Genomic DNA, 27881 nt, shown 5'->3' on the forward strand with positions numbered 1-27881 from the left:
TTGTAGAGTTGGTTATTTCAAGAAATTGCAGCATTTTAACCAGTTAACACATTTATGAAAAGGATATTTAATTAATACTCAAGGGCATATTACTTTGCAACAATAGTCCCATTTTATTGTGGGAATGGAATTTTCCAAGTGAATGTCTCAGAAATAAACATGTTTCTAACTTCGAGCCACAAATTTGGACATTAGATTTTTTTTCTGAATATTGTAAAGTGGTGGATAGCAATGAAGTCCATTGGAGAAAATTAAAATAATAAAGCAATCTCAGGTACACTGACAGCGTAAAGTATTTTACATTTTTAGTACAAAGTAAACATTTGGTAGAAGTATTGTGCACATAAATATAAAATGGTTATTCATTGTGCATTGCGTGGGAAAGTTATACTGTGACATTTCAACACTTGATTCAAAACATTTCAAACCAGGATATTTTTCAGCAAGAACACAAACTGTAATATCCCAAACAACGTAATGCGTTTCAACACAAATAAGTGTAATACTCTGCAGGAGGGGCATTGCGTACACAATGGAGTACCTAATAGAAATGATCAACATATTGATTCAGATTTGAACCAGAACCCATCGTTTAGTTTGATCATTTTCGTTGGTTGCTTTCAGCACGTGATATATTTCTACCGTGGAATGAACTGTTGTACCAGATTTCAGCCACTTGTCAGTGTTACAGTCCAGAGGGCTGACATTCGCACACTGCCATCGCGTGGCTTAAATCAGGTATCGCGGCTCATATCAAGTTACTCCACTATTCTGGCACAGTGAAAAGGTTGGAAATAAACAGCAAATGTTTGTTACAAAGCAAAACCACGAGAGCAAAGCATTTTCACTAAATTGTCACCAGTCCTTGGATGCAATGCGTTTTTTAAAAATATGTTGCTCTTAATACCGTTGAACCTCTCTTTATGTATAACTCGCACAGCGCTGAGGACAATATAATATTTATACTACTTTTCAAACGGTGACTGAAATGTATAACACACTGATAAGCACAAGAACAGGCCACAGCGCCGGGCCTAACTCTTTTTCACTGTACAACAGCAACAAAATTATATTTGTGTATATATAAGGAAAAAAGCAGCCAACTGATTTGGGAGCGAGATGAATCCTCTTTAGCTGGAGTGCTCTCCAGAACAAGACCTAAATTGCACAAATTACTGTCGTCGTATCTTCAATTGGAAGACCTCATTGGTGTTTTTCTGACTCGTGGTTTGTTCAGTGTTTTGGCCACCGGTGATGCCACATTCCACTGCTGTGGTTGAGGAGCTCTGGAGGGCAGAAATTAAATTTAAAAAAAAAATAATAAATTGGTCACTTCAATCCGTGACTGTTTGTGGGGACGCTGCTGAGCACAATTAGCTACTGTGTTTCGCCCACAAAATATAGTCAATTCACTTTACAGTATATTCTGCGAAGCGCCTTTGAGTCGTCTCGAAAATGTGATGAGGCGCTGTATCAAATGCAAAGATGATTATTTTCATCAAGTTGCAAACCAGGTACAAAATACTACCAAGAGCAACAACCCTTCATGGAGCAATGTTATTGTAGTGCTTAACAGAGACGGTGCATATTGGGTCAAATAGAACGACCCAGGACAGCAACGGGCATTATTGACATTCGTTATGAATGATGGGCTTCACTGCACTAAAATAGTTTACTCTGATTAAAATATTATTTAAAATAGTATTTTACCGATTAGTTATTATTCCTAACATTCTTCCACCTCCGTCACATTCCCCGCCTCTGACCGTACCTCACACCTAATGCAGCCAAAACTCTCATCCACACCTTTGTGGCCTCCTACCTCGATTATTCAAACACTCCCCCGTCCCCGGTCAGCTCCACTCACAAAATCCAACTGCTCAAAAACTCCCATCACCCGTGTACTCCAAACTCTGTACCCACATCACACCAGTCCTCGGCAAACTCCATATCACAGAACGGATTGACTTCAAGATTGTCACACTCGTCTACAAATACCCTCAAGCCCTGGCACCTCCCTACCTCTCCGACCTCCCTATTCCTGCCGCGTCTGCTCCGCTGGCTCCTGCGTGCCCCTCACCCCCCTCCCTACCACTGAAATCAAAGTCATGCATTCTTAAAATAGTCAGGCACTTACGGTTTATCTGGAGACTTTAGGCACAGCACATTTTTCTGTGAATGTTCTTTACCTATTGATGAGACATAGGTTATTAGCTGTTGCCTGTTATTAACAGTGGACATAAAATATGGTTAATGTTTTGATTTAGGCCACACATCCTGTGTTTTTCTGCTGCCACAGCCTCAATAAATCTTGAGCCCAATAAACCCAAACTTTTTTTTGGAAGTTGAGGCACACTGGAGTGGAAGTCAGACACAGCGGGGACAAACGATTTGTCTGGCTTAAGAGGAGTCCGAGTTTAACCAAAATTCTTACCTCTTCCCGCCCAGCAGAGGAGCTTTGGCGGCACCTCCTCCCTCCCATCGGATGGGGAAAAGACCAATTAGCGGCAGCTCCGAGGTGATTGACAGCCTTGGAGCCGCTTGTGAATGTTTGGGTGCTCAGTGCGGGGGAACAGGGAAGGACAAGCATTTTATACAACCTTTGCGTGACTTCTATTTAGTTTGCAGATGTAGAAAACTCACCGTGTTCAGATGGTGTCGGACTGATGTAACTGACTCCTGCAGCGAAGGTTAAATTATCAATTGTTCCTGTGAAAAACAAAGAATAACCCATAATCATTTCCCCATTATTATAAACTAATTGTGGGGCGTTGGTATTCCACACTATTCTACATGTGAGAAATCTAAATGTACTCATGAAGGTCAGCAAAGTTTATGAGAATGATGAAACACTTCTCTACTTAGTTTTACTCCTCTCAGTTCCACCTTCCCCTAAAAATAAAAGGTTTGCAATATTGTACTTACTGTCAGGAGTACTAATAGCTCGCCCAGACAGCGAACTATTGGAGGAGGAGGATCCCGACCGTGTATATTGTCCTGAGCTGTGGAAAGAAGCTGCAGGAAAAAAACACATTACAACAGGTGATGCTAGGCGGCCATGGTCTGCTGTTCATGGTAATATCCTCCAGCATACCCCACCCAATAATAATTTGCATTTATATAGCACCCCTCACGTAGGGTGGCATCCCAGAGCGCTTGAGTGGCAGAATGCCCAGCTGGTGAATGGGGAGGTGACCGTCGGCACAGTAGAGTATGAAGGTCTTCAGTCATGACTATAATATGGGTGTTTTTAGAAATGCAGACCAGAATTATGCAAGTTTTGAAACTCAGACAAAACGGAGCGAGTTGCCTGGTCACCATTACAATGCATTTTTGCATTAGCAAAACAGAGGTTGAATAATAATAATAATAATAATACCAGCACTGCCCTGGAGCATCAGCCTAGACCAAGCTTTTGGCTGCCTTGGGCCAGATTCCCTATTTGAGAAAGGTCCGTGGGCCACATCAGCAATATTTTTGTGTTTCCCTTCCAGAAAAGTAATTTAACATTTACACAGCCCCTTTATCACGTTGGAAGGACATCCCGAAGTGCTCGACACTGCTGGCTGGACACCTGAGCTGGGGGTGGGAGCCGAAGGAGGTGGGAATGGTCCAAGCCTGGACTATACGTCAAGGTCCTGACGTGGGGTTTGAATCCACATCCATATGAATCAGAAACAAGAGCGCAACCATCGTAGCCAGACTAACACAATAAAACCAAATGGAAACGGATGCATTCTCACCGCCTCTTAAGTCACCTTTTGCAAAACCCATTACCTTGTTGTTTTGGCACAGGGTTTTCTGAGGGTGGAGTTGTAACTTTCCAGCCGATACTTTTGCTGTGTTTTTTGTCGCCCGTCTGGGCTGCTTTCTTTGCAGAATTTAGGATGGCCATCGTACTCAATGACTTTCGTCTGCAGTCAACAAGAACAAAATCTCTTCAAGTTGATGGCCCAGTGCATTCTTTTAAAATACTCGCTCTCCTTTGATCATTTACTGCTGTCTTCTTTCACAAGTCAGGACTAAGAGTGTATTTTTCTCAACTTAAATCAAAATGGGTCAAATAATACTGTGGGAACATTTAATTATGCAGCACCTAATGTAGAGAGAAAACATTCAGCTATCAGACCTGGGTATTGTAGCTGCAGGCGTATTCTGTACTCCACTATTGGGGGTAACAAAAGCGTATAGTTTAGACGTCATCTGCTGTGGTGTACGGAGCATAGACACGGCTCCTCTTGTACCAACAGTGGACTGGATTCCAACCCCAACTTGTGCAGCTGAACCTCTGGGGGATTGCTTTAAAAACAAACAGCACGTTTACTCAGCTTTGTAGACACGCTAACTGAATACAAGAATACACTATACATCACTTCGTACCAAAACAAAGTCTTTAAACGATTTTCCATACAACAAAAAATTAATAAAGCTACAACCAGGTTAATAAACAAACAGTGTTTATTGAAGTAAGAATCACTTATATGCTAACAAAACAGCTCAGAGCTTAGACTATTATGTGCATAAATGTTGGGCTGACAATGACATCCGCAGGGATGAGTTCTAAATATTGTTGTTTTAGAAACTGTTCACGCTGCACAATTAGTTGAGAGCAGCACCTGAGCCTCTTCACGTTACATAACTCATCTAAATTTAGAAAGGCATTTCTGGTCATTTTGACTGGACCCGCGCCAAAGATATCAGATTTAATTTGCCATTTAATTTAAATTTATTTAGCTTAATGTAAATAAATTTTAACTCCCATCTTGTGAAAAGTTCAACTAACAACAAAATGCTGTTGTAGCGAAAAACTTTTCTTCAGGTCTCCACTGGACATCAGTTATGTCCTCTTGTTTACAGATTTACTTAAGCATTCTACTAACTTAGCTTTGTCGATGCACATTAAAACTGAAGCAACCAATACTAAACTATCAAATTTCAGCCAAAAACATACCACAGGGGTTTGTGTTGGAGATCTGATTTCTGCGGCTGGTGTAGGATTCTGTCTTTCCATTTCCTCTCTAGCAATCTGTTCTTCATACTTTTTCATATCGTACTCCAATTCGGCTGCCAACTGCTTATCAGCAGCAAAGAGATCCTTCAGCTCATTTCGATAATCCTGCATCACTTCCTACAGAAAACAAACTGGGAATAATTAATGCTGCTTCATAAAGTTAAATTCCTTTCTCAAAAAGACTATGTGCGATAGCATCTCATAACAACCCAAAATGCTCTACAGCAACTATTGTTTTTTGACTGTACATTTGTTGGAGTAAATATTTGTGTGCAACAATATCTGACAAACAGCGAAGAGGTGAATGACAAATTTAACAGAATTATTGGACAAGAAATTTCCTTCTCTTTTCAGTTTAACATCTCAACTGAAGGATGGCACCTTTGACAATGTAATGCCCCCTGCCACTTAACCACATAAATCTCTCACTCAGAAGCGCTAAAAAGTATTCAAATTTTTCTAATATTCACACAACCAATGAGCAAGAGAAAATTCTATTTATTCCACTATCTACTTTTTTTTTGATTAGGTTATGGAACCAAGGCAATATGACGTAAGGAATCCCAGCTGCATGAACCTAGGAGAGTTACACTAAAACCAAAGATGATTTCAATTGTGATAACCGGGAAACACAATAAGTCGAAAAACAGAGAGGGACAGAGATAGAGGCTTAGATGACCATGAAATTTAGAAAAAATGAAGTTTAAAAGGTTTGTTTGGATCACAATTCTAAACTACAACACCTTGTATTTATATAGCGCCCCTCAAGTGGGTAGTGTCCCACAGTGGCTGTCTTTTTATTCACCTGAATAAAATTAATTAATGGAACTAATCAACCACAGAGATCTTATAGCTCAGAACTGTGTGCGTACAGCGACAATACAAAAAGACTAATGCGGTTCTCTTACTCTGAGGTAATTCATGAGATCCTTCAGTGCTGGGATATGCTTTTGTTGCAACTGGGTCTTCAAACATGTTACGATGGGGATGATGTTTTCTACAAAATTATTCTTTTGTACCTGTAAAAGGAAGTTTCAGATTAATATTCTCGTGAAAGCTTCAACTTAGGGCAATTTACTTTCATGATCACAGAACAACCTGCATTTATATAGCGCCCTTCACGCCAGGTAGTGTCTCGGAGCAATTGAATAGAAGATCCTGTACACCTTTCCTATTCTATACTTTCTTCATCTTGCTTTGTTTGTCAATTTTACAAGATACTTTAACTGCTAGTTTCTGCATTGCAGTCTGTAAACAAATGAATTCTGCTTGTCACAGCTTTCTTCCTGTACCATCAGTTGTGTTACTTTGAGTCAACATTTCTCTGCTCACGGTAATTAGTTTTAATTCGATCCTAAAAATACACTTCCAGTATCATAAATATTCTATGATCAGCAAATTAATAATACTAATCCTTGCAGTTGATGTAGCACCCTATCACGTCTTCGAGACATCTCAAAGCGCTTCACAGAATAGACTGTAAAGTGAATTGACTGTATATTTTTTGGGCGAAATGCAAATTGCCAGATAGTGAGGGCATTCTCCTTTGTGGGAGGAAGGATAATCCTCTCCATTTAATAAGTATGTTTGTCATTGTTTTCTTTTAGCGCCAGGTACCTGAGATATGAGTTTCTTCTGGGCTACTTGCATAACTGCGTTTGCCTTTGCCATTTCATCATTATCAATCGGTTCTTCGTCGGCAGGTTTTGATCTTGTGGAAGACAGCTTGATCTCCTTACAACTCATCACAGAAAAAATATCCGACAGCAGGTCGCTCGCATCCGTGTCCAAAGGAAGCATGCCATCAACAAAATACGCTGAAACAACAAACGCATTACAACTCGGATTCAAACTCAAGCGAGTTCCGCCCACAAAATACACGGTCAATTCACTTTACAGTATATTCTGTGAAGCGCTTTGAGACGTCTTGAAGACGTGATAAGGGGCTTTATCAAGTGCAAGGATTATTATTATTACATCTGAAGGAAACCTTAGAGGTAAGGCTTCCTCCAGGGTTTGCTTACAGATAAGAAACACATTTCTTTCTAGAAATTCAATTGGTATTACTGATTCTATTTTTTAAATACAGCGACCGTTTACTTCATGGGCATTTGTGGGTCATTGCTCTGCGCAAATCAGCGGCCCCTTTTTCACTCAAAATAAGTCACCAAGCTTTACAGTATATCCTGTGAAACGCTTTGAGACTTGAGAAAGGTGCTATACCAAATGTAAGGATTATTTTACAATCGTGGCTCTCTATGTTAAAACAAGACATACTATACCTAGAATAACATGAACAATTTTAGTTGTGAGGTTGAAACGTTGCTCATCTGTGAAATGTTCCAACAGGAATTTGTAAATAGTCATTCGATTTTCCTTGTTTGCATTCCCCTTCAAGGAAAACAGTTTCTTCTCCCTGTTAGAAAGACAAACTGATCAGCTGCTGCTTAAACGCCGCACCTCCAATTGGTGAAGGGATGTGTACCCGAGCTGCGGACAGGAAGACGGTGGCAATGCTCTCATGCATTTCATGCTGAGATGTGTTGCCTACTGGGAAGCTTGCAGGGAGTTTCTGATCCACCTCCCATCCACCTCGTGAGGGCTCAAACCCACACTTGTTGGATGTTGAAACTAGTTGCTTTCCTCCTTGTATCAGGGAGGTACCCGGGGACTCCTTGGAGCTCAACTGGCTCCAAGATGACATGCTTGGCAACGGAATGTCGGAATTAAGCCAGCCCTGTGGCCCGGGTAGTAGTGTTCCTGAGCCAGGCTGGTCTGCAGTATTCCAGGGCACTGCTAACGACAACACAGCCAGCCTAGCTCGTCTCGGAAGGGCAGACTTGTCACTGGCGGCAGGGAATCATCCCCTCCAGCAGTTACCCCAACGCAAACTCTGAGGTTCCCAAGTCTTGGCTCCCGCCAACCTGCACCTAATAATTTCCGGAAATAGGTAAGAGGATGTGTCCCTCCAGGGAGAGAGTGCGCATTCCATCCCAACAATCTATCTCTTGGATTTCCAACTCTGAACACAAGTGAATGCAGTGAACATACTGCATTTAATGTTACTAAAGAGATTAACTTTTAAAATATTATTAAAGAGCCAGTCGCACAACACTCGATTTTCTACACATGCACCATAACAAATCACCCGTTTTCTGCTGATCATCATGACTTGGAAGTAAAGATTTATAGTACTCACCGCTCGGTTTGTGAAATTATGTATTTTTCATGTTTTTCATAATTATTGAAATGCAAAATGCATTCAATGAAATGCTGAGAGAACATCAATGGATTCCTTTTCAGAAGTAAGTGGACTAAACAGAACTTGGCAAATCTGAAATGGAACAGAATCTGGTTTTACACACATTTCAGTGACACTGCAAGTGTAGAGCTGCATTGCTGAACAACTGCTAAATAAAGTGCTTATTTAACTCGCTTCTTTAGATCACAAATAACGCAGTTACACAATGGAGCCCATTCATCCACTCAATATTGACCTATTGGTTAAGAAGAAAATATTATTTTATTATCTATGCGGACAGTTTCATCGTACTGTGCTCATTGCTAGGTTTTAATGCAATGAAGTCTTAATTCATTAAAATGCAAACATTTATGCCTATTGACAGTGATTCAATAGTGTGTTGCATTCTGTCAATAGCTATAGATTAGGGTGTAAATAAGGATGTCAAAACACCTTCATAATATTATTTAACTAAGGCCTCAAGTTATATTGACTTTCTCCCTTCTGTATGTTTAACTGCCGATTTAAGCTCAACAATCAACAACCTTTCAGCTTTCCTCTCTAGTCTATGCACATCAACTTAGTGATAATATAAGCAAATATTGACCCTTTACCCACGATAGGTTTCACATTAACACTTTGTTAGGCACTATACAAAAAAAATTACGAAGGCCATGGCACAAAGACAATTACCTGGCTATGCTTTCATCTGAATCCACCAGAACACTCACAAACCTGAAGAAAAGAGAACCTTTCCATTTCACAAATTCTTCCTGCAGAGAGAGAGAGAGAGATAACGAAAGAACAAACTTTCTGGGATACTCAGATTATAAACAAGAGCAAATTATTTTACCAGCTACTATTTATCTTTTTATTAATCAATTTCCTGTTTTAATTTGACCATGTCACTTTTTAAAAAAAAATCATTATTCCAAAAGGTAAAATCCATATAAAGATTTACACCTAATAAGTCAGTCTTGCTGGGTTTTAACAGGAAACATTTGCAAACAATCAACTTGTCAACATGATGTTGTGTAATAAAGAGTACATCCTCACTAACCTGAAGTAAGTTGGTGAGCATGATCAGAGTCTGTTTGCGGATAAAGGGGCTCTCGTCTTTTAAGCACACAGCAATGTTGGGAATGTACCGATCCACCATCGTGGTGTACCGTACACAGAGGTCACACATGACTATGATCACATTGTTCCGAACAGCCACATCTTCGCAGACATCCAACTCGCGTGCAAGGGCCGCAATGCATTTCTTTGCCAAGTCTTCATGCTGTAAACACAATTTGCCTGCACCAAAGAATAGGAAGGTAATTGCCAAGTGCTGTGTGCAAATTAAATGTTTCTCCTGCATACTTAAAAAGACCCAATGTGTTTGTAAATACAGAAGCACAATATGACAATATCAGATTTTTATCTTATTTCCATATTCCAAAGTTATGAACTGTACATTGATAAACATTTAGCACTTTCTGTAGTTCAAATTGTCCTTGTTCAAAAATTTTAATTCAGCACAACAGATTCTTTTCAAAGCAAGATATTAGTATATATATATACTATATATATATATACACACACATGTGAAGGGTGCTATATAAATGCAAATTGATGATGTTGTCATAGTATATGGACAAAACTTAGGATAAGCATGCAGCAGCAATCTACTTTTAAAATCTATCTACCGATGCTTCTTACAGAGTTTAGGATGGAAGTTGTAAAATTGCTTCGAATTTAACCAAGGAACAATGTTTTTGACTTGACCGGAACAAACATAAAATATAATTGGGATGGGGTTCTTCTGATAACTTGTTAGTACAAATACTGTGTTGTATGGTATTGAGAGAAACAGATCAGGAAAGTCCTAGTTTTCATTTCTGGTTATGCTGCGTTAGACAATCTCAACAGAGCCAGAGGAAAGAGGAAGAGACTTAGGCAGAGAGAAAACAGTTGACGAAAATATATTCATCTTAATTACAAGGGTGAGATTTACAAAATTAGATTTTGGTTATCAAACAACTAAATAAAGAAAATGCAACCTCAGAAGTCTGCACTGAAACTTACCTAGAGTGACAAACGCATGTGCTCGGATAACAGGGGGCATAGTGGATCCTGCAAACTGTGAGAGGGGCTGTGAGGCTAGCAGATCACCGCCTTCTGGGCCTCCTGCTGAAGAGTAAAATACAATTTAGAGTATTTATAACCATTTCTGGTTACCAGGCAAATAGTCCCCAAATGTTTAGATATGATGTGTCAATATTTCAATTGCTGTTTTTTTGTAAGGACAAAACTGGTTTTGTTTTAGACACGACAACATATGATACACGTGGAGTCTTGTAGCGTATTGTTAAAGCTCTCGCCTCGCAAGCGAGAGGACCCAGGTTCGATTCCCAAGCGGGGCAAAATCGGAGGGAAGTTTCCAAACAAGTAGAAACCCGGTTGTTAGTTGATTCGCTGATCGTTTTTCCAGGGGGTAATAATTCCTTAAAACAAATGTGGCACTCAGTTCACGACTGTTTGTGGGACACTTCTGTGCGTGATAGGCTGCTGCATTTCAGCCACAAAATATACAGTCTTCACAGTATATTCTGTGAAGTGCCTTGAAACAGGGATGGGGGGGGGGGGGTGAGGCAGACCAGAATTCAGCCCTCTAATGTGTTATCCAATATAATAAGGCTGACAGCAAATAGGTTTCAAATTCTCACCTTGGGTTAAACTGCGAGAGGCCGCAAGAAATGACTGTACCAACAGGAAGATGCGCTTCTCGATTTTTGCAGGGCACAACTGTGCTACTTCACCGAGTGTGAAAAGATACCTCACCTGAAAGAAACAAGACGTTGCATCAATATATTTCCAGAGTTATCCCGCAGTATAATAAAATTGAAGCATTTTAGCAGAGTGCAGAATAATGTGAAGTCATGGCCTAGCGCCTGACCATGGGTGGTTGGTTGGGGGGGGGGAAGAGAAGGAAATTAACTCTATAAAGCTGCTGAGGTTTCTGAAAATTATTTATTTATCCTTAGAACAATAATAATCCTTGCATCTGTGTCAGCCTGGCTCAGTGTTAGCAGTGTGTCACTTCGCCTTTTGAAAAAATGTTGTCTTTTCACTTTAAGCATTTGAAGCTGAATTTCAGTTCAACGGTTTCATCTGTAAAATATGTCCCTCGTAAAATATGACCCTAAAACAACCCATAATTCAGTCATCTCACTCAGGAGCAGCCAATAAACTGCGAGTCTGGGGCATTCCTTATCTGACAGCAAAATTAAGGCACTTTGGTGGGTGTGGAAGGAGAGGACCAGGAATTCTTGATATTAACACTTACAGAGAAACTGGAAGTGTTCCATTCTCGAGGCTGTTATCACTCCTCTTGAGGAGCACACAATGAATCAAGTCATGCACACAAGAATATCGTAAGAGGATAAATTCTAAATCCTACGCACTAATAATGAGCTTTACCACTTACCACAACATTTTCATCCAAACATTCAGCACCAGCTTCTGTGAGAACTATTTTGGAAATGTAGGACTCGCATGCTGAAATCAACTTTCCGCAAATCTGATTCATCAAAACCTGGTACAGCAACAAAAATATTCATATTAAAGAGATCTTGTCTAAAATATATACTTTTTAAAAAAAATATACACATTTTTTTCCAGCAGTTTTAATCTACTATGTCCCCTGCTGAAAATATTGTGGATTGTTTATGAATTACAGTTGAAGACTTGAAATGAGCTGGATTTGAAGAGCACAGAAGAGATCAGGCTTTAGATTCAATCGTTGCATTGCAAAACAAATGTGCGCGCTGTGGGCCTGCGATCTTAGGGGATTGAATGAATACAGAATCATTGACAGAAGAATGAATCGGGTTCAACGACGAGTAGAGATCACTGATGTGGAGAACAGAATGTGAAAGAAAACGGAGCCCTGGGGAAAATGATGGAATGGTGGAGTTAAAAAGATGAATTATTCAACAACAGAAGCATACCTGGTGCAACGAGAGCACTAGATAGCCCTGAAAAATCATGTTATAGGGAAATCCAGTTAAAATGCTGCCCATTTTAGTTTGGTTTTCCTTTTAGTACTGATGTCCTGTGGTGTACTTGGCTTCCAGTGCTGACGAGCCAGATTCCAGCACTACAAAGAGTCAACTTCTGGGTCATCGGATTACTTGTACGTGTTCTACACAGTCTGGGGCACTGCGTGTAGAACACGTACAATGCGCTGATGTCATTTTACCAAGAGACTGATGTCAGTCAATGGCACTTGTTCCTCACATGTGTAGAATGTGCAGGAAGCGACGTTGGCTGTGCTTCTAGTAGGCGGGAAATGGGAGTCACTGGTGGCCAGGAAGTTGACCATTGTATCGGATTATCCAATTGTATTTGTTGATGCTTTTAGGATTTGCTTGGAAGCCTGAAAAGATCATTCATTTCAATCAATATTGATAAAAGTACCTGAGTCTCCGCAGACGAGTTGCATTGGGGCTGGCAGAGTTTGCCTAAGGCCTCAACTGCAGGACTGATGATTTCTGGAGGAAAGCAGAATGCATTTATCCAATTCTGCACATCATCTGTAAAAAAAAAACCAAACATTTAGTATAACCACAAATTTTTACAGCACCTTAATTCCATGCATCCCACCTACACGTGGAAATCCCAGGTATCGATTTAAACCGACCCATTCACCAATATAATTAATCACAAATGTATATAGAACGAAAAGAGTTACATCGCATTATGTGCGTACTACAAATCATACCATCTCACTTACCAATCAACTGGGTTCTGGTCTCCTCAGGCAAATGCTGAGCGATGTGTCCTATTACCCTAAAAACGTTGCTTGTGCTTTCATCTATCTTCTTTGACCTATAAACAGATACTCTACGCATTAGAGGAAAGAACTTCACAATAATGTTCATATTTTGCACCAACACCCTCTTCACCTGACGTGTCCGACTTAACAGGTTTCCACTGTAAAATTAAATCTTTGTTGATTTTAAAAGCCAAGGTAGATCAATAAAATGGGTTCAAATGAGTCCTGTTTTGAATCTTATTGTATACGTATAATACGGTAAGATGTGTCCTGTAACATTTGCAGGATACAAACCTGTAAATATTGTCCCAAGTTTCAATTATCTTCCCATAATTCAAGTTTGTTGATGACCCGACCACTTTTGAGAGTAGCATCCAGGCAGCAGGTGCATGCTCCATGTCCGTGTGCGAGATCAGGTTTTTAATAAATGTTGAATTGAATTTATTTTGATAAGACCACAGGTGGAAGGCCTTGGTCAAGTAATGGCTGTGGGAGACAAAAACAGATTCCTCTTGGCAGTTACATTATGCTGACAAGTTCAGGGCAAAAAAAAGTTAATTAACATCTTAATTCACCTCTACCAATTCAGTTTGTTCTGAGTAAAAAAATTGCAGTTTTGTTTTTAAAAAAAAGCAAATGTGCAAAATTAGAAAGTGGAACTAAAACTGATTTGGAATAATAAATTGTAAAAATAAAATTACCAGAGTTCGTGATTTCAAGTGTGAGGAGTGCCAATACATCCCAGGCCAACCTTTGATGTTTGTCTTGGTCACTAAACATATTATAGTGCTTGATTTGTTGTACTATCACCCGGTCCAGGCACTCCAGTACTTTCTCTTGCACAGAGCACTCGGAATCAATTACAACAGGGATAACACCATTCAGCCAAGCTTTCTGCAGCAAGGGATTGCTTGGCTGAACCTACAAGCATTATAAAGAGATCAGTAAGCTACCCTGTTAAATAATTTTTAAAAATTAGAATCAAACAACACATATTCAGATATCAGAGGATTTAAGTATGTTTTATAATAATAATCCTTGCATTTGATACAGTGCCTTACCACGTCTTCGAGACGTTTCAAAGCGCTTCACAGAATACGCTATAAAGTGAATTGACTGTACATTTTGTGAGCGAAACGCGGCAGCCAATTACACACAGCAGCGACCCACCAACAGTCGTGGATTATACACATTCGTTAAAAGCACAAAAACAGTAAAAGTTTAGTGACTATTGCAGGCGAGCATGCAACCAATTTACGTACAACAAAAATCTAACAAACAATACAGATCAGAAGATATAAAACCAGAACTCACCAGTAGAAGCTCTGTGATTGACTGTAATGCCTGCTTCCGGACAGACAATGCTGGATCTCGACAGCGATCCTCTAGTATTGACAGATCTTTTTCTTTACAGTTTACAAGATTGTGTTTTAAAATGCTTACAAATACCTGCATGACAACAGAGATTAGCTGATATGAAAGAAATAACACCACATTTATGGATTAAGAAATTAATGGAACCCTAAAGTAATTCTTGAATTCAGTTGCCTTCATCACACAAATCAGCATCTAATTTATTTCACAATATCTAACTAACTTACTAAGAGTCAAATGCCCCAAATGTGTGCACTCTCAATATATTGCTGTTCATATACAATTCTAGAATTACTGAGCTGGGACTTTTCTTTCTTCTGTAAAGAGAACAGAAAGAAAAACCTTAAAATGTGTGTAATCGAGGGTATGTGTTGCAGGAGGATTCCAGATGTGAAACGTGCTAATGTAATACCCAGAATATAATGTAATGTACAAATACCCAGACACCATTTACTCATTGTGCATTTAATCAAGTCTAGATTACAATTTTGTTCAGGGTTAAAATCTCAACTAACACAATGCCTAAAGTCCAGGGAATAATGTAGAATGCAGCAGTGATAAGATGCTGATTTGCGACTTCCAACTTAATTTCAAATGTGCCACTTTTGCAAGTCCATAATGGAAGCCGGATACTTAACCTACTCAAAGGAAAAGAAACAATAGAGAACCAACAGCTCTTTAAAATATACTATGAAACCCTGTTTGCTAATGGTGTTGACTTGCTTTTGCTGCAGAGTAGGAAAGTGGAGAAAACAATGCCGAATCCCACCTCATTGAAACGTTGTGAGTAGTGAGTGAATGGAGGGAATTTTCTCAAAATCTGTCAACTAGCTTAGCTATTTTTCATTTAAATAGAATCAATGCAAACTGATACAGTAAAGAAAGAACGTGCATTTTTATACAGCCTTATTAAGTCAAGACTCAAACCATTCGATGGGTAATAAGTGTGTGACTGTTTAGAAGGCAAATGTAGCAGCCATTTTTGTGGTAGCAAGGTCCTACAAAGATACACAAAGTCAACCAATTAATATGGAACATTTTTGTGCCGACTCCTACGATTTTCTCATGCGAACACAAATACTCTACCTGAAGGGCTGATTTTCTGACATTGGATCTCTCATCCCCAGCTCTCGATCGCAACATGGACATAACGTCTTTCACTGTTTAAAGAAAGTAGCCCGAATGTTTAAAAAAAATGACCAGATGAATACTTAATAAAAAATTATTCTTGCATTTGATATAGCATCTGACCACATCGTTGAGCAGTCTCTTAGAGAGCTTCACAGAATATATTGTAAAGTGAATGGACTGTGTATTTTGTGGGTGCATCGCGGCAGCTGATTGCCACAAAATGAATGTAGCATTTGCATCAGCTGTAATATGGCACAATGAATAATTATTGATAAACGCGTCACTATTCAGAGTAGAATTCTATCACTAAAAAAACCCTCCAGCTGATTCTACCACAAACCTCTGCCCTCACTTCCCCTCCCTCTCTTGGTTCCTCTCTCCATCATGCTATACAAATTTAATTTGTAGTTGCTGTTGAAAATAAATGTTTGGCACCAAAAGAGTGATCACAGCTTCTTTATGTTAATAAGGTTGAGAATTTCAACAACGTTAGAGGAGATAGTAAGACCTAGAGTGTTGATGAAGTTTTGAAAGAGAAGACATGAAAGGTAACTAACTGTAGATGTTAATTATATTTACACGAGACGAAAATGAGTAAAACCCATGCGAAAGCAATTCATAGAAAAAGATTTTTGGGAAGAAGAGGAAATTTAAGAGGAAAGACCAGGAAAATAACAATGGTGAAATGGGTTTTGATCCTATTAGTCTGCAAGTTTGCAAACAAATAAACATACAAATTAAAGAATATTTTTCTTGTTCTCACCATCTGTGACACTTGAATCCCAAAGATCTGTGATTTCAATGCTTTTCAATGTGCCCAGGTTCCTGAATTGATTAGTTGTGGCTAAATGTTTGTAAAATTTTGGAAACAATAAACAGATTGCAAAGGATTTACAAAAAACTGTACAGCACAGAAACAGATCACTCAGCCCAACCAGTCCCGTGACAAATGTTTATACTTTTCACCCATTCCTCATTCTCTCCCACACCCTTCTATTCCCGTCTCCGTTGTGTGAAGGTCCAGCTTTCTGTTGAATGCATCTATATTATCTGAATATAAGCACTTTCAGATTTTTTTAAAAAAAAGTGCACTCAACGCGTCTCAAATAACCGACATTGCAATAGGCAAAGAAATAATTTGTTAGTAATGGCAGGGGGGGGGTGGGGGGGTGGTGGTGGAGGGGAAGTAACTTTCCAGATTGCTTGATACGTTAATTTTATCTCGCTGCAACACTGGCCAAATTGCTGAAAAATTGTTTAAAATTTTAAATGCCTCTAACATTTTGACTTGAATGCTTTTGCGGGGCTTGAACAGATCAGGTTTCATAAAGAGTTTGAGGGAAGCTATATTTCCATTTTCAAAGAACTGAAAATTGGAAAAACATTCAAATTATCAGGAGCATTCATGACAATAAAAGCATATACAGTAAAAGATCCAGATAAAAGACACCATCTCCAAACAAGCTTGCATAATGTTACTAGTGCTATAAACCCTCAGAAAGCATGATCCTCAGCAAAATGTGCTTAATTTATGTATAGGAATTTACACACTTGTAAAATGAGAAACTAATTTCAGTTAACAGCTGAAGAAAAAAAGTTACCATTTATTTTTATTTATTATAGCCACTTCAGTCACAGATCTTACAGACAACACACTTTGCATAACTACAATTGCACTCACCATTAGAAACTACGGAATTCCCTTCTGTGAATTCATCGTATTTTATTGCATTCAGGGACGTTTGTTGGTCAGTTACAGCTAAACAAATGTTCGAAGAGGAAAAAAATAAAATTCAAAATTAATATCGAAGAATGTTGCATTTTAAAATCATTAAACTGGAAATGCGGTCAAACCAGTCGGTCTACAACAATCACTCAATGAGGCCTGAGCCAAAGTGGCCTTTCTATTAAAAGCAGAATATAGTACTGAAATGTTCTAATTCAATTGAATTATGACAGCACAAACCAGTATATCCAAAAATTAATGCAGCCACCAGACATAACTGTGGCAAACACGCACATCCCTCAATAATTTGTACAATTTTCACACCATTGAGCATTTCTATCGTTTAAAATTTAATTAAGTACGTCAGCCTTACACAGGCAGTGTAGAATAAATGCTTCATTTTCTGCAGCAACATGTTGGTTTGGTTCCCTATTTAATATGTTGGTGTTGACATTATCAAGTGATTCTTAACAGCTTTGTTTACTCGATTAACTAGGTTACATAAAGAAAGTTAACTCAAATCAAGCAAGTCTAGTTATATAATTTGACAGTAATACTGCAATATAACTGAGCAGCTCCTCAATTGGAAACATTTGAGAAGTGAATATTTGGAACAAAACCATTTTGGCTCGGATTCAACAATTTGCTTCTAGAGTAAAAGTAAAATTTGATCTGACAAACATGTAGATATATATATAGGCTGAATTTGAGAGCATCAGTCTATTTCTACTATCTGAATGTTGTGGTTGGTGAACTATGCATTAATATTTGCATATTACACTACATTCTGTAAGTCTTTAATTTACAATGGCATTCTTCAATAAAATGGTAAACATCATAAAACTTATTCAAAACAAAACTGAAAATTTGTAGCTTTTACCATTAAGTTACAACTATTTCAACAACGTGGGATTTAAAATTAACAAGTATGCATTTAACTCAATCAGTCTATGCTCTTTTCTCTATAGGCAAGGACCAAGATACTTTTCCATATATTTTCTCCCCGATACTGAGAGGGCACCTTAACAAGCTCCTGAAACCAGCTGGTGGAAGTGAAACCCACATATGGGATCGTATTCCAACACTTCAGATAGCTGAGCATCCACTTATACTTATTACACTGCCATATATTCTTTTTTTCCCCAAACCTTATGCATCTTCTAATTACCTTCTCCACCTGTGGCACAGGTCTTCTGAATATCCAGCATTCCCTCCGATTGCGAATGAAACATCGTTGGTCTTGTAGCTGCAAAGATTGTTTGACGTTTACCTTAGATTGGTCACAATGATATTCTTTCGGATTTAACAGTATTGAATAGCAAATCAATCATACTAATAATAATACTCCTTGCATTTGATATAATGGAGTCCTGTAGCTCAGTGGTGAGAGCACTCGCTTTGCAAGTGAGAGACCTGAGTTCAATTCCAGGCAGAGGGCGAAACCTTGGGCAAGTTTCCTTACTCCACACAGAGCCTAATAATAATCCCTCCAAAAAAACAAAACAATAATAAATTGGTCATTTTCAATCTACGACTGTTTGTGGGACATTGCTGTGCACAATTGGCTGCCGCGTTCGCCCACAAATATAGTCAATTCACTTTACAGTATATTCTGTTAAGCGCTTTGGGACGTCTAGAAGACGTGAAAAGCGCTGTATCAAATGCAAGGATCATTATTATTATTATAGTGCCTTCTCGCGTCTTGGAGAAGTCTCAGAGCTTGTTGAAATCCTCCAATTTGCAATTTTTAAAAAATGCAAACAACCTGGAGACAAAATATCAGAAGAGCAGTGCTAATCTTGTGACACTAGAGGGAAGCCTTCCAAATACAACATGGGGTCTCCAGCACAACATGAGCCCAAGAACCCCCACATTTTATTGGGCCGTTCGTCATACCACAACAGAGGTGAGAAACTTCCTGATCAGATGTTATTCCAACAAGGTACACCCGATTGACCAGCAGGTTTACCTGCACATCCACCTGCAGTTTCTTTTATTTCAACAGTTGACTTTTAAAACTCAAGAAGATTTCCTTTTCCTACTTTTAGATAAACAATGAACAATAAGCAGCTGCGATGTGATACGATGTGACGGTTTTGCTTTGGGGCAGTGCCACAGACGCTAAAACTACAAAGGTTTGAGTGATTTTAAAGTTTGCTGAGGCTGAAATTTTTCAACAGGCTTTCAGGAATTTTACCTCATGTATTTTAATGGTCAGAATCAATTGCATCCTTCCAGCATCATAAAACGGATCCTTTGCAATTCTGAATATGTAAACATTTACGGCAAGTACAGTACACTAGACACTTATTCATACTTACTTCCTAGCACCAATTCATGGATGGAGTCCACAGCTGATGAAAAGCCTAAATTTAGACACTGTGCCAGGCAAGTTAGTGCTCTACTTCTGACAGTAGGTGCTTTATCTGAGCATCTACCCAAGATCAAGACTTGTAGCCAATACTTGTGCATTAAATACTTGTGATGTTCTTGAGGAACAGTGTCGTCTGGTTCTCTCTCAGGGAGATCCAGTAATGCCATGACCACATCCAATGCAAAAGCTCTGTAAGATATCTGGAATTGAGAGAACCAATGCAGATTAATACCGTGATTCAGAACAGCAATACGGTATGTGTGCACGGCAATACAATTAACCGCAATGCTTCATATTTTCCACTGCAAGTAAATTGGCTAATTTGAAAATGTGACAAATCTTGCAATTCAAAGAATAATAAATTCTTATAATAACATATTTAAAATAGAAAAAAAATTAAAGGCTTCAATTTCATAAACTATATTTTCCTACCTTGGAGTTCTGTGAATACTTAAACAGCCAATCCAAGAAGGTAGCGTAGTCTGCACTAGGAAGTTTCTTTAGCAGTTGCACTACCGACTGAGCAGCACAAGAACGGTATTCTAATTTATCTGGCACCTGTAATGTCAGAAATATTGTTCGTCATCAACAAATAATATTCTTACTTTTCATCAGCAAAGAGTGCTTAACGCATCAGAATCCTTTCCCTTAGCCAAATTTGCACTGCTAATGTACAGGCAACAATTTTCAAACATTCCTACAGGGAGACGCTATCAATAGAAACCCTTGTGAGAGCCGAAACGACTGACCAAACACCTGTGAGCACGTGCAAAAGCTGGCCATCAGTGTCAATCTGATAACTCGCAGCCAATATTTTTTAATGGATCTTGCTTCGTAACATATTTCCTATGAAAGTTATTGGGCATATTTTTGGATGGCGTATTTTAATATTAATATCACACAGAGATACAAGCTCTCTCCCAAGAGTTTCTAGGGTTAATGTCATACGTAAGAAACTTTGTTGAAATTATAATTGAATATATAGTTTTTTTTAAAAAGACAGAATTTCTACTAAAAACAAACTAGATCACTTGATTCTTTAGAAAATATATCTATATATCACTATATGAGTGAGAGTGAGGTACAACTGAAACTAAGTTTAGAGTTTAGAAACTAGAATATTTGCCAAATCCTGCTGTTAGTTTCATTTCTTTATTCATCCAAAAGTGATAAACTACAGTCGATTTTACAAACCGAAATCAGGTAAATAAGTTTAAGAATCAAAAGACTTAAGGTTAGACACTCTCACTCTAGAAACTCTTGCGAGAGTGCATTTATCTCTTTGTGATCTTAATAACATACAATACAAAAATATGACAAATATCTTTCATAGAAAATAAAGAGTAGCTGTTATAACAAGATAAATACAAATTTTAGCATGCATGTCATTTCTTTCAGGTAATGCGTTGTTAATACTATACATTTGGTAGTGAATGATAGCAATTTTGACAGTAGTATCAAAAATGATCTTTAAAATAACCTCAATTCTGAGAGTTTCAAACCTTAGCACAGATATGTTGCAGCAAAATTCGAAGAGTAGGTAAGGCAGGCTCTTTCAGCTCATCCACAATGTAACTGCGAACAAAATATTTCAAACTTCAGAGATAAAATCATCTGCTGCACTTTCAACAACAATATTCCAGACCCAAAGATTTTAAAATGTTTCCCTTTAAAAAGAAGTAACCTAAAAATTTCTAACCTGATAAACTTAATGGCTACATCTTTGGCAAGGACAATTTTCTGTCCAACTCCCAGTAGTACAATGGATTTAGAACCTTCTTCGCATCTTATCATTAAAATTGTGTTTAATAGAGTTTCGAAAAGGGAACAAAGCAACTGCAAAAGAGAGAAAATAAATTGAGTACATCCACTGTACAGGTTCGTAACCAATTTATAAGAAAACATTTTATGTAAAAAATTACCTTGTTGACATCACCATGCATGGGGGAACAGAGTAATCGTAGCCCATAATAAGACAATTCAGGCATAGTCCTCATTCTCTCAATGTTTCTGGCAGAAAAGCAGAAAAAATTAGTTAACTCACAGCTAAAATAACTATCTGTATATTTATATTTGGTAAGTGTAGCAAAATCTTTTCCAAAATGTGAATAACGATCACAAGCCAATAACAATTTTAATAATATTCTTTTGATTAATAATAAGGAATATTATTATTAAACCAACGTTATTAAAATATAAAACAAATAGTTTGTCGTTATCGTCTAAGGAATCATAAGGGGAATAGTATACAAATTATATGCACACGATTTTAATCCCAGCTATATTGTGACAATAATCATCCTTGATTTTGATATAGGGCCTTATCCCGTCATCATGAAGTTCTAAAGTGCTTCACAGGATGTGGTGCAGTGATTGACTGCGTATTTTGTGAACGAAATGCGACAGACAGTTTGCACACAGCAATGTTCCACAAACAACCATGGAGTGAGCGACAATTTTTATTTGGGAGATTGTTAGCCATGAACTCCCTTCTCTTTTTGTTAGTGCCATGGGATCTTTAACATCTACCTGAATAGGCAGATGGGATCTCGCTTTAACGTCTCAAGTGAAGGACAGCACTTCCGACAATACAGCATACCATTAGCATTGCATTGACTATGTGATTCCAAGTTGCAACGTGGGGCTTGAACCCACAGCCATCTGACTGACTAGAGACGAAAGTGCTACCACCGACACAGACTGACACACATAGAACAATTAAATCATTTCAACAGAATACTTTGGTTGAACAAAGAAAAGAATATTTTAGAAGTAAAAATGAGTTTATGTATAACCACATGGCATAATCAAAGAAAGTTTCACAATAAATATTCCTGATAACTGAAAATCAATTAGCAGTTGAATTTGTTCAATAGTCAGTTCAACAGTAACACAGCCTTGAGATTTTCACATTAAGTATTTCATGCGCAAAATAGCTTACTGTATTTACAGACTTACACGGCTTTTGAAAACGATAATCCTCCAATTACAGGCTCAAAACTTGTCAATTGAGAGAACACCTGTCGAAATATAAAATACAAATATACATAGAAATATAGTTAATCGCATATATGTGGAAGTTTACGCTGTGTCTGAGGATCACATCGCCAAGAGGGAGCATATAGATGAGGGGTCAAGGATGGAGCCCTGGGGTACACCACAGGTGACCGGGTGGGGGCGGGAGGAGAAACAGTTTGAGGAGATAAAGTGAAAGCAGTTTGCTAGGTAGGGCTCGAACTGGGCTAGTGTAGTCCCACCAAAGTGGATGAGAGAGGAGAGGCAGTGGATGAGGATGGCATGGTCGACTGTGTTCAACACGGCAGAGAGGTCCAGGAGGACAAGGAGGCTGAGGGAGCCCTGGTCAGAAAGAGGACAAGAATTGCAGTCATTTGTGACCTTGACAAGCGGAGTCTCTGCGTTATGGACAGGGCAGAAACCAGACTGGAGGGGCTCAAGGAGTGAGTGGAGGGAGAAGTGAGAGCAAAGCTGGCTAGCGGCAAAGCGCTTCAGGGCTTTGGCAAAGGACAGGTTGATACTTCCTTGCCAAAGAAATGATACTTTAACAATATCTGATTTCACCATATCCATGGTTGTAAGGAAATCATTTTGGTATAAACTTGATCAGTTCAGTTTCATTGCATGCAACATCCATAAGGATGCACAAATAGTTGACTTCTTACCTGCAGGCAGTGGTGAGCACAGTGGGGGTTGTCTTTCAAAGAGAATTTGGACAGAAATCTCAGGAAGTTTTTCAGTACAGAAAAAATACTATCCCTGATACGACACAAGTCATTCACAGAAAAATGAACATGAGCATCCTCCTCCTCTTCCTCAAATATATCATCCATCTAAAAATGAACAACAAACACAAAAATATCAGCATCATGCTTCAAGTATACTCCAAACACCAGAGGTAACTACAAACCAATTAAAACAAGAGACATGGAATAGGAATCTTTTACAATATAGATGAGTTAACATTAGTTAATTTGGACTGAAGAAGCAGAATCCTATTAAAAATACAGGAAATCCTGCTTCAATATGCAATTCCATACAGGGGTAGGAACACGCTGGCTTGCATTCATGCTGCTCAGATGGCAAGCTCCTTATCTCAGTCATACAAATAGGAGAGCAGCTTGCTGGTACCAGAGGGAAGAAAACTATTGCATTCTTCTCTCACACAACACCTAGTGCCTGAGACAGATCTTGAAATAAAGTATAAATAATAAACTCCCCAATATCTAGCAAAGCAAGGTCACTCTTGCAAAAGACTGGTCTGCTAAGTCTTTTAGAAACAATCAGTCTTTACTTTGAGTTTTGCAACACAAAAACATCACACCGGTTTTCCTAAATATTCACATAATATATAGCATCCTATCACATCCTCATGACGTCTTAAAGCACTTCACAGAATATACTGTAAAGTGAATGTACTGTATATTTTGTGGGCGAAACATATGTGCACATTTCAGACAAGGCTCTGATAGATTTAAAGTTCCTTACCTGAGACTCAGTCTGTCTTGCTGGCTTGCTTCGCTTTCTTCCTTTTGCCTCATGCTGAGAGCTCTTTACCTGCGTGTCCTTCTTCCTCTTCCGATTTTTCTCTACATCCATTGGCCAACTTCTTGTCAGAGTGTCAAGACATTTGTCAAAAAGTACTGGATGAAAGAGCCGATTGGCTACACTACCTATAAGAATAATGTATGAAGAGTTTTTTTTAATACAAACCCAAGTATCTACATTTCTGGAAAATGGTTGCACAATTTATCCTTTTGAAGACATATCTGCAAATTGTGTTCATTTATATTTTACAACCTGAATTTTTATGCGACAAGTATGACATTCATTTGTCACAATTTCACCAAGATATATTTAACAGTAAAGAGGTTTTTACATTTACTTGTGTGGCGAGAAAGCAACTTCTGAGCTATTTTATCTCACCTGGGATTTCAAGAAGCAGGAAATAAAGTCCAGCTGCATGCAAGGCATATTCCCGCTGAGCGACGCCGGCATTCTTATCATGGATCATATGGACAAAATGATACAATACAGCAACAAGGACATTGTGGTGGATATCATTCTCTGCAAATAGTGTCCAAATACCCTAAGATAAAACATAAATTAGAAATGAAAGATGAAGTGTCCGTGAGTTAAAGGAAATAGGATAATTGTTCACTTGAAGGACCATTAAATATTAGCAGGAGTCAACATCAGGCTGCATGGATAAAGCTGTTACCAGTTTATGGCAACTCAACTTTGAATTATACATAAATAGGCCGGCCATTCATCCCAACTAATCCACACCAGTGTTTAGACTCTCCACTAGCCCCCACTCCTCTCTATCATACCCTTCCTTTTCTCCTCACATATGCATCAAGTTTCCTCTTAAATATGTTGATACGTTTTGCTCCAACCACAGCTTCTAGTAGTGAGTTATCACCACCCTCTGTGAAAAGATGTTCTTCCAAAACTCCATTTTAGATCTGCTAATGCCTAGCTTATATTTATGCCCCCTTGTTTTGGGCTCACGAACAAGTAGAAATAGCCTTTCAATGTGCATCTTATCAAATCATTTCATAACTTAGAACATGTCCAACAGATCCCTTTTTACTCATCTCTAGAAAGAAAAGCTCCATTTTTTCTTGATCACTGTACCAACTCATCCTTGGTAACTTCCTTATAAATCTACGCAGTCCTCTCCCCAGTGCTACAATTTCCTTCCTGAAATTTGGCAACAGGAACTGTACACAGGTACTCCCATTTTTTTCTTAAGTTTTCTATAAATTTAACATTACTTCCCTCCTTTTGTACTTTATTCCTCAGGACATAAAGCCAAATAAAATCTCAGTCCCAACCACTGACTCCCTCTCATTCCCCAAATGGCAATCTGACTACTTCTCACCCAGAATACTTACACCGGCTGATTCCTGGTCTTGGCTAATGAACTTAAGAAGACTCTTGTGAAGTTGGGAAAAAACCTCAAGTCCATCTTCTATGATCTCCTCTTCCAGGTGTGAATCCAGTGGTTCTGTCTCTGTAAAATCTAGTTCCCATACTGTATCCACCCACACTGAAAGAATATATAAAAAGAAATCAGATTACACTGAGTATTTTCATTTGGTCAGCCTGGTGCCTGACACATGTGGAAATCCGTCACTATGCTAAAAATGGAGGTAGAGTTCCATAAATGTATACCACCTCCACGTGGAAATTTCCATGTCTGGGATGGAATGCCCACTCTTTTCCTGGACAGCCACGTCCTACGTAGCTAGTAAAACTCAGATAATAATAATAATAATCATTGGCTCTGATTATAGCGCCTTATCACCTCTTTGGGCGCCTTATCACGTCTCAAAGGGCTTCACAGAATATGCGGTAAAGTGAGTTGACTGTGTGTTTTTTGTGGGCGAAACGCAGCAGCCAATTGCGCACAGCGGTGTCCCACAAACAAGAAGGGCACGAACCGAAGATTGGAAGACCCAAGAATGTGCAATTGGGTTAATCGCCGGAATTTTAAACCAGTTAAAACCACACAGTTTGCCATTGAAGAACACCGTCTGGCACACTTGTCCAGCTAGGACCACCCAACCTATTACGGCTTTGGCTTGCAGGGTTAACAGTGGGAAGAATCCTGATCTGCCCCCCACCTCCACACAAATATTGCCAGTAACAACAACGACATTACAATTGGATCAGCGCCTCATCAGGTCGGGAGGACATCGTTGGAACATTACATTGCATCGAGACCTGACGGTGCGAACTCCTTGGTATCGGCCGCCCCAACCCCTCCCGCCATAGGCTGCAGATCATCCAGGACTAACCCTGCAGCCGGTGCCCTCTCCCGCACCAGGCTCCGCGACCCTATCACCCCCGTCCTGGCCCGAGCTCCGCCGGCTTCCCATCGCACGGAGGATACAGCTCAAGATCCTGGTCCTCACCTTCAAAGCCCCTCCGTGACCTCGTTCCCCCCTCCCCCACCTCCTGACCCCCTACCACCCTGCTCGCTCCCTCCGCTCTGCTTCACGTCCCTCCCCCCCGCCTCGCTCGCCCCGAGCGGACCTTCCGCCACTCTGCCTCCCCCCACACCCACCTTCTGGAACTCCATCAGGCAGTCCCTCCGCCCTCCTCGCCCCCTCCCAGACCCACCTACAAGACCCTCCTCTTCAGCCTTTCTGCTTCACCCCTCACCACCTGCCCTCCCCCCACCCTCACCACCTGCCCTCCCCCCACCCTCACCACCTGCCCTCCCCCCACCCTCACCACCTAATGCTTTCGTTGTTGTGTTGTTGTTGTTGTTGCTCTCTCTCTCTCTCTCTTTCTTTTTTCCTTCCTGTTTGTTTGAACGGTCACCGGGTAGCGCGGAGGGTGGGTGGGAGGTGGGGGGGGGGGGGGTGAGCGGAGGCTTTGTGCCCGGTGCCGGCGACCCCTTTTTTTTTTACCTGCACTAACTTGGCGCAGTTTGAGACCTTCCAGTCGCTGCAGAAGCCGCAGCGCCGCCGACGAAGACGATGAAGAAGTACCGGCCATTGCTGACTGACGAACAGCCAAAGCCCAGCTCAGTCAACCAGCCCGCCAAAACCCCCGCGCCTGCGCACTCACCGCCATCCCAACGGCTGGCGGGCGACCAACATTACACGCACACAAAAAAATATTTTTAAAAAAAATGACATTAATTCCCCCACCCAACCTGGCTGTATTTTAAATGTATTTTTTTAAAAAAAAAAGTCTGTTTTTTTAACCAATTTTTAAAAAAAATTTTAAAAAAGAAAACCGTTGGTCGGTCGGCGCGTGCGCAGAAGCGCCCCTGAAGCCCGCGGCCGTCGCGTCGCGGCGCGACCACGACGGGGCGACGGCGTCAACGGCCCGACGTCCTTTTACGGTTCACGCGCGCAAAACCGCGGCCACGAGCACGCACGCACGCACGCACGCAAGCCGCGCGGAGAGAGCGAACGAGAAAGCCGCCCCGATCGGTCGATCGAGGGGGGAGGGGGGGGGGGGGGGGGCGGGGCGGCAATCGAGCCCGATCGGGGCGTGGATCGCGCCCAATCGGGCGGGTTTCTCGCCCTGTTCGCCCCCCCCTCCTGCGGCTTTTTGGGGTGGGGCTCCTTTTTTTTTGGGGGGGGGGGTGGCTCCCGCCTCCTGACGTGTCGCGCGCGCGCGCAGCGCCGCAGTGTCGAGCGAGAGAGAGAGAGAGAGAGCGCG

General features: G+C 40.0%; 1 protein-coding gene across 1 annotated transcript; it reads right to left on the reverse strand.

The window, feature by feature from the left end:
* Positions 1 to 93: 93 nt before the first annotated feature.
* Positions 94 to 27325, reverse strand: ncapd3 (non-SMC condensin II complex, subunit D3). The gene is given in 37 exon segments (XM_007896077.2): positions 94 to 1286; positions 2138 to 2189; positions 2644 to 2709; positions 2926 to 3015; positions 3778 to 3914; positions 4130 to 4299; positions 4952 to 5128; positions 5920 to 6030; positions 6629 to 6828; positions 7294 to 7427; positions 8211 to 8345; positions 8946 to 9025; positions 9313 to 9551; positions 10323 to 10427; positions 10964 to 11078; positions 11725 to 11832; positions 12717 to 12832; positions 13033 to 13127; positions 13369 to 13560; positions 13776 to 13788; positions 13791 to 13995; positions 14389 to 14523; positions 15535 to 15608; positions 16343 to 16423; positions 17261 to 17338; positions 18474 to 18551; positions 19627 to 19879; positions 20112 to 20237; positions 21182 to 21254; positions 21379 to 21515; positions 21602 to 21689; positions 22638 to 22699; positions 23360 to 23527; positions 24183 to 24367; positions 24621 to 24783; positions 25595 to 25749; positions 27119 to 27325. Coding segments are annotated over 37 exon segments (4581 nt in total). The 5' UTR covers positions 27207 to 27325; the 3' UTR covers positions 94 to 1189.
* Positions 27326 to 27881: the final 556 nt, after the last annotated feature.

Source organism: Callorhinchus milii, unplaced genomic scaffold, assembly GCF_018977255.1.
Source record: "Callorhinchus milii isolate IMCB2004 unplaced genomic scaffold, IMCB_Cmil_1.0 Scaffold25, whole genome shotgun sequence".
Classification (NCBI taxonomy): Eukaryota; Metazoa; Chordata; class Chondrichthyes; order Chimaeriformes; family Callorhinchidae; genus Callorhinchus; species Callorhinchus milii.